Here is an 8,367-nt window from a genome sequence, read left to right as displayed (position 1 = left end):
CAGAGAAGGCCTTGCGTGAACTGATGATCTACCACTTATTCCTCAAAAAAGAAGCAAATCAGTCTATGGGCTAAGACTAGTTTTAGCATAAAACGAGTAAATATGTCTAAGCTAAACAGTTTTATAATGGTCTTATAATGGACTTATATTTTTATACAGTAAACTGTGATAAATACTTTTTTATCTTCTCTGGCTATATCTTGTTTTTTAGTCGGGTGCTAACTACCAACATGTAAGTAAGTCTACTACATGAGAGTTATCTACTGGAGTAGGTCATAAAGGTTTATTTTTTTGCCTATGCCAAATACGATACTTATACAATGATCTCATCAGATCTGTTGTATTCGAATACACACCCATATACTATGCGTGTATATCTAAAGGGAACTCATTGGCGGAATATATAATGGCAAGCACAAAATGTTTCAGAGAATAAATTAATTCATTCATTTCTACCCTTTCTTTTTCTCGATATTTATTTATTTTATTTATTTATTTACTTTGGCACGTTGCTGATATGCAGTTCTATTATTTCAGAGAGAGACAAAATATGAATAGCTATACAATTTTTGCAATCATTGACATGAATATTTATTTTATTAAATAAGCATTTGTTTCCCCCTTTTCATTGTTTTGCTTAAAAATTATTATTTTTGTAAATTATGATTTAAAAAGTGCCATGTCAGCTGATCCTGGGTTGAATTAACTCTAATATTTTAAAATTAAGACATTACAAATGCATTAATTAAATTAAAATGTAAAATGTAAATATTCTATTACTGATATTCATTTTGTCACAGTGGCACAAGTTTCGCACACTTAAAAAAAAAAAAAATGCTTTAAACACAGTTATTGGTGTAAGTGCTGGCTCACACTTCCTGTCCTTTAAAGCCACTTGCATCTATTCTGGTCACACAGGTTCACACATAGGCACACATACAGGAACACTCATATGTATATATGTATGATCATCATGTATATTAGATTAGATTAGATTCAACTTTATTGTTATTACACATGTACAAGTACAAGGCAACAAAATTCAGTTAATGTTAATCTAATGTAAAGTCAATCTAATGTATAATCATCATGTATATATGTACACATATACATACACACACGTGTAAAAAAATTATGTACTTTATATACTTTTTTGTGATAATGACTGGTTGGAACAATCAACAGCAAAGCACAGCCATGAAAAAAGGGAATGGAATAATCACACCATTTGAAGCACATGTCTAATGCAAGAACATGGTCAGTGGTTGTGTGCTTTTGCCTTCCTCATTTTAGTAGAGGAAGTGTTTAGACAGAGGCAGCGTTCTCACTTTTACACTCAAACCCAAAACAGTGAAGTGTCAGTGCATGACTGCAGCGTCAATGTAGCAGGTCTCTCTGCACAGCTCTACTAAAACACAGTGCTTTCCTCTGCCATTGACAAACCATGACTCCGTCATAGCCCTCTCCTGTAATGGGAATGGAAACACACTAGTTCAAGGAGTGAAATAAAGGTGAGTTTTGTTTAATTTGAACTTTTAACCAACCACTCCACTTTCCTGGCACTTTCTACCTCTTATATACTGTCATTTGCACTACCATGCACTCACACACTTTATATACATTACTGATCTGTATCCCTATTTATTACCCACACTGTCTATAGTGTCTCATATTGTCTGTATTGTCTTGTATTGTCTGTTTTTGTCTTGTTTTGTTATGTATAGGTTTTATTTATGTCTGTACTTTTAAAAGTCACAAACAGCTGGAACCAAATTCCTTGTGTGTGTGTCAACACACTTGGCCAATAAACCTGATTCTGATTCTGATTAACAGACAGAAACCTCTACATGACTTTACTGACAAATGGATATTGGATATATTTTGTATATATGTCTATATAAATATAGCCAGCAGGATCTACCAAAGGGTTGCTTTCTCTTCGCTACGTTCTATTAATCAGCGTTTTTGGTAACTCTTCCTCTCACACATTATGTTTGCAAATTGTTGTCCAGTGGAAACTTTTTGATAGTGTTCTGATAGGCTCCCCACAACTTCCCCATCCTGCTCAGTATGTCTTGCTGGAGATAACTCTTTAGCCACTTTGAGGAAGTTGTGAAATTGAAAGCACAGCCATAACAGCTGCATGATTTTAACACTGCTCTGCTAATGCAATTCGAACATAATAAATGTGTATAATAAATCTGTGTGCCATTATAGCTTTCCACTGCCATCATGGGAAATGTAATAAAAGGCCAAGTAACTGAGAATCGCAATGCGACGAACCGCACTGACGCCTCGTTGAAAGGTAGGTTTTTTATCATTTCTGTTGAATCAGATAACTCAAAAAAAGCTCAGATTTTCCTCACGGTTTGACTGAGTTGGTAATTGTGTATGAAAGTTTATTACAATTGAAAAAATGAAAACTCACTATAGTTATAACTTTTATTGTCCAGTTGACATGAGCTCCAGTTGACATAAGATCTTCCTGACAACTGTCAGAATCGTACAGAAATATTCAACAATGATATTTTCAAAAGGCAAATTTTTAGATATATAATTAATGAAACTGTATATCAACAATGTTACGTAACAGCCATTTTTTGATTATGTCATGATAAACTTTATAATCTATTGCACCTCTGGTAAACTCAAGCCAAAACTCAATATCATTTGACATCTGAGAAAATAAATAGATCTATATTAATATGTTCCAATAGCATTTTTATAGATTTAATATTTATAATAACTGAATGATAAGTTACTAAGTGTAAAACTGACATTATTATTATTATTATTATTATTATTATTATTATTATTATTATTATTATTATTATTATTATTATAAGATAGTAATAAATTATTGATTTAAAGTGAAAAAAAGCCACCTCTCATCACAGGGTTGTTACAATGCTTTAGATTTTCATAAGGGAACACATCAATTTTACAATGAAGAGAATTTATTGTTGAACTTCATTGTTGAAGTATAAATATCAAGTGTACACTTGGAAGTGTTCTCTTATAGCAACATGGTGGTGTGATGTGGCCTGCCATGAACTGAAATTACTGTTAACACCCAAAATATTATTTTCCTAAAACAGCACACTCACAAGTATACACTTTGCTTGTAAGATTTCATGAATAGATCTGCTGCATCCATGATACTTCAACAATCAAGTTCTGCATGGTTTATTGTTGATCTTTTTGGCAACAATGAAAAATTTTTTTTTAGTTTATTTTTAGACTTATGTGGTTATGTGGTGTGTCCCTCAAAGTCTGTTACCAAAGACAATGACAACTATTATAGATAACAATAAGCTATAATTAGTCAAATAATATATATATATGATCTGTGCTGTTTTGTGTGTGTTTCTGATCTCTCAGCTACAGATGATGAGACTTTGGTGGTCATTTCCGACTACCCACGCCGAGACGTAAGCGAGCCAATGTTTAGAATCGGTGAGAAACTCAAGGTTCTGGCTCAGTGAGTACCTCTTTTTTTTCTACCTAATTTGAATTTCATTTCATGAAAAGTTCAAATGTTTCTGACATCAGTAGATTCATCGAGATCAAACTAGTTTGCCTTACTGACATGTCATGTGCAGGGAATCCTGTTGGTGGAGAGTTCGCTCGTTGCAAACTGGAACTGAGAACTACATCCCGAATAATCATGTGGCAAAGGTCTATCATGGGTGTGTATATAAGCGAGTCAAAAGTCACCATAGTCTAAAAAGATTGCTGTTGTAGTCACATACTTATAAACAAGCTTTAACGCAGTATAAGAAAAAAATTGGTGTTGTTATTAGACTTAATCGTTTTTATGTTACTTCAGATGGCTGTTCGAAGGAGTGGGGAGGCAAAAAGCAGAGGAGCTGCTACAATTACCCGGCAACACTGTAGGCTCTTTTCTCATCAGAGAAAGTCCGGGTCAGCGAGGTGAGGATGCTCATGACTAACCCTGACTATTAGTAATAATAAAAAAGAAGAAGAAGAAAAAAAAAGAAGAAGAATAACAATAATAATGATGATGATGATGAGGATGATGAGGATGATGATTAGTATTAGTAATCATTATTATAGATATAGATATATTTTTAGCATATTTTTTTTACATAGTTTTGCATCTATTGGAAGTGTAAATAGTATATATATTTTAAGTCACGGTTCGGTGCAATTTTGGTACGGTTAGGTTGGGAAGAAATGCCAAACATATAATTGCTTGTTGTTTTTTACTAACAGTTTATTACTATTAACATTTTTATTTATATTATGATATATATTAAATTTAAATTTTTACAACAATTTTAAATAAAATGCCTGGTCGGTTAAATAATATATAAAAATAATTAAAGTTCTTTCAAAAATCAAATAAATCATATTATTGCAATACATATTTTATTACATTGATTAAACTGAATATATATTGTGGAATTGGCACAAATTAAATTGATCAAATAAAATGTATGTAAAATGAATTTTATCAAATATTTAACATTTGTTAGACCCTATTTGGGTAATACAGATGTGTGTGTGTGTGTGTGTGTGTGTGTGTGTGTGTGTGTGTGTGTGTGTGTGTGTGTGTGTGTGTGTGTTTTAAATTTAATATTTAATTTTCTAAAGATAAGTAGAACATATCAATGTTCTGCTTATTTCAGCATACTTGAACAATTGTGTTCATTCCTTCCATCTTTCATTCATTCACTCCCTCAATATGTGGAATTGTCAGTATTTCCTTCTTTTAACAGAAATTCTTGAAGCAGGAAATGAAACGCTAAAGAATCCATAGCGCCAGTGTTAGCCGCTAGCCACTTCCTGGTTGCAGCTAGCGCTATGAATCTTTAGCATTTTCATGTATGTGCAAAACAAATCTTATTTCCGGTACTGAGCGAGTAGCCACAGTGACACTGTGTTAACTCTAGTTTATTTTTTATACCCCTGACATTGTTGTGCATGTTTTCAAGTTTAACAATTATTTAAAAAATGCTCAAAGTGTGAGGCGGTGACTAAACAAACATCTATCTATCTTAATTATAAGTACTTAATAATCATTATTATTAATTATTTATACAATTGTATACAATGTTAACACATTGTGCCTCCTGCAGGTGTGTATTCTCTATCTGTGAGACACAGATCCATTAAGCATTATAAGATCTTGCGTCTGGATAACAGCTGGTACTACATCTCTCCCCGTCTCACCTTCCAGTGCTTAGAGGACATGGTCAACCACTACTCAGGTGAGAACTAAACGCTAAACAGGCTGAGAACGTGCCACACATTACATTACATTAATATGCTAAAATATATATTTGATACAGAATACAAAAGATCCATAATGTAAAAACCCTACGATTTTTAAGAGCAGATGAGATCAACAGAGTCACTTTAGTAGATACGTACAATATTACCAATTTTTTTCCCGCTACATATCCTTCACAATCATACTGTTAATTGGTAAATGATCAGTTATACTAGAAGGTTGTACTGTATGTTTTTGGTTTCGAATCTCAAATGTTATCCTGAAGGTAGATTTATTTTTGCCATGTTTGTTAGAGTTTAACTTGAATGATTAATCTTTAATAAATAAAGTCAGATCTGAGAACAGTCATTGTGGCATTTAAAAGGTAAAAAGTCACACAATACTCGCTTGACGCTATAGTGCTATTTATCAACCATTCACAAGGTATCTGTATTTTTTCATGTGAAAAATGTAAAATACTCTATCTATCTATCTATCTATCTATCTATCTATCTATCTATCTATCTATCTATCTATCTATCTATCTATCATCCATCCATCCATCCATCCATCCATCATCCATCCATCCATCCATCCATCCATCCATCCATCCATATATCATCCATCTATCTATCTATCTATCTATCTATCTATCTATCTATCTATCTATCTATCTATCTATCTATCTATCTATCACATATCACATTATTACATAAAATAGAAATTACATAATGATTTTTTTCACTGACTTTAAACAAATTACATGATAGATAGATAGATAGATAGATAGATAGATAGATAGATAGATAGATAGATAGATAGATAGATAGATGGATGGATGGATGGATGGATGGATGGATGGATAGATGGATGGATAGATAGATAGATAGATAGATAGATAGATAGATAGATAGATAGATAGATAGATAGATAGATAGATAGATAGATAGATAGATAGATAGATAGATAGATAGATAGATAGGTAGATAGATATTACATAATAATAATCGTTATTATTTTTTAAACTATGCATGAGAATGAGAACATCTGTCCCTCTCTGCTCACTGCGAGTTCAAAAGAAGCATGACGCACAACATGTCCTTAATGAGTTTTACTGTAACAAACAACAAAAAAGGAAGTGATGTCTATAAACGTTTTGCCGCACTTACCACAGTATGCAGTGTAACTAAAACCCACTGTATTGGTGTATGTGGTTGTGTTACAGGCAAACAGTTTGTGTTGTGTGCATAATCTACATGTGTGTTTCGATCCAGACTCTTCAGATGGAATCTGCTGCATTCTCACAGCCCCATGTTTGGCTCTAAACAGCACTGCCCCAAGTTCAGTCACACAAGCACCCCCTGTGGTGATGCGCCGCAACTTTAATTGGAGAAAAGTGGACAGGTGGGTGATATAAAAACCTGGTTAATAAAATATAAATATTTATCAAACGCGCTTGTATGTATTTTCAGTGCAGCTTATATTCAAGAAACGTTTTCTCATATACTCAAGGTTTCCTCCGCCTGCCATTGCTGTAAATTTTTCCTTGCCACTGTCGTAATTTGTTTTCGTTTTAGTACCACTAACATTTAAGTGCAAACCATTATGTCCCATTAAAGTTAAAAAAATTTAAAAAATAAGGACATTTGACATAAGAACAATAGGAATTTGAGTGTATTTGGGGTCCAAAGGTGCCCCTTTTCTATTCAAAATGGTTAAATTGTACAATATATAAGGGAAATATGGCACTACATGAGGTAAATATTCCTTCCATTTTATATTTTTACACATTATTTACATTTTGCACTCTCTAGAGCAACATAAATGTATCTCATTTATACAACTGAGCAGCTATGGGGTTAAGGGCCTTGCTCAGGGGCCCAGGAGCAGCTGCTTGGTGTGACTGGGATTTGAACTTACAACCTTCAGATTTAAAGTCTAAGCTACCGCTACATTATATCATCTCTCTGCACTCTCATAACCGCTTTGATTATAGGTTGTACTTCTGAACAGCTTTTTGACCCCAGTCATTTCATTTCCTGACCAGCGCTCTGTTTCTGTTTCACAGCTCTCAGCTGCTGAACAGTGAGAATCATGGCAGTGTGGACAGTAGGAGCAACATGGTGAGCTACGGGGTGAGAAGCAGCATCGCTGCCTATCTGTCCATCGCCGAGGAAGAACAAAAAAAAACCACACGCAACAAGAAGGGCTGGACCGTCTATGGGGTGCCTCAGAACAGCTATATGCACGGAGAAGACACCGATTAGGAGATTTTTCTATTTACCTTTGCAGTACAGAAAAATTACTGAAGGAACTGGTGGATTTTTCTTCAGACAATATGAGCAATAACATTCTGTGATTCTGAACCTTCCAGATGATCGTATTTCTTTTATATTGAGACGCAAGGAAGATGATTATTGAATGTCATCGACTTTATTTCAATGGCACTTTATTTGAAATGGGAGACACAACAGCGGTTTACAAATCTAGATTATTCTAAATTTGCTTCGCGTGTACTTTTTCAAGCAGGTTTTTCTTTCTTTTTCCTGTTTACGGTTTTCTGTTGTTCTTTTTTAATGCTGAATTGCAGTGGAGGAACTTTACTGCACCTTTGTCCAGACAAACACCAGCACAAACCGAATGCTAAGCACTTCTTAGCGTGTCTTGGCTGATTGCCTGGTGTTGTAAAACCTAATGGTTTGTTGATTAAACACATGAGTACTTACAATTACTTTAGATTTATTTTATTCTAATATTTCTAAATAAAAAAAGATTTGCCATTAAATCCAACAGCTGTATACTATAAATTCTCATCCCACAGATACAGGAATATCATTCACACAGACACTGAGATGTGTATTAGACAACAAATGTACTCTAAAAAGCACAGAGTTGTAGGTTTTTTCTACAAAGGGTAAAGGGTTTCTACATGGTGTACAGCATACCTGAATATCCTATTTACCTCCGTCACCAGTTCCATAATGACAAGTCAAATTCTTTACTCTATCTGATATTTGATGTATCTGATTTGAACAGTATTTAAGTATTATGCTCATATTGAACGTAGGCTCAAAGATGCACTTGTCCTGAACACCAAGACGTGTTAGTGAAAAGCCAAAAACAGTTGATTT

The 8,367-nt window shown here is 33.8% G+C and overlaps 1 protein-coding gene across 1 annotated transcript; it reads left to right on the top strand.

The window, feature by feature from the left end:
• Positions 1 to 1,340: 1,340 nt before the first annotated feature.
• sla1a (Src like adaptor 1a) lies at positions 1,341 to 8,026 on the top strand. The gene is made up of 8 exons (XM_046834314.1): positions 1,341 to 1,511; positions 2,218 to 2,305; positions 3,382 to 3,481; positions 3,603 to 3,689; positions 3,830 to 3,933; positions 5,103 to 5,234; positions 6,511 to 6,640; positions 7,305 to 8,026. Exons 2-8 carry the CDS (start codon positions 2,233 to 2,235, stop codon positions 7,501 to 7,503), a joined length of 825 nt encoding a protein of 274 aa, XP_046690270.1. The 5' UTR covers positions 1,341 to 1,511; positions 2,218 to 2,232; the 3' UTR covers positions 7,504 to 8,026.
• The last annotated feature ends 341 nt before the right edge of the window (positions 8,027 to 8,367 follow it).

The sequence above is a fragment of the Silurus meridionalis genome, chromosome 22 (assembly GCF_014805685.1).
Source record: "Silurus meridionalis isolate SWU-2019-XX chromosome 22, ASM1480568v1, whole genome shotgun sequence".
NCBI classification, from domain to species: domain Eukaryota; kingdom Metazoa; phylum Chordata; class Actinopteri; order Siluriformes; family Siluridae; genus Silurus; species Silurus meridionalis.
The sequence above is the reverse complement of the archived record's forward strand: the minus strand, read 5'-3'. Positions and strand labels throughout refer to the sequence as shown.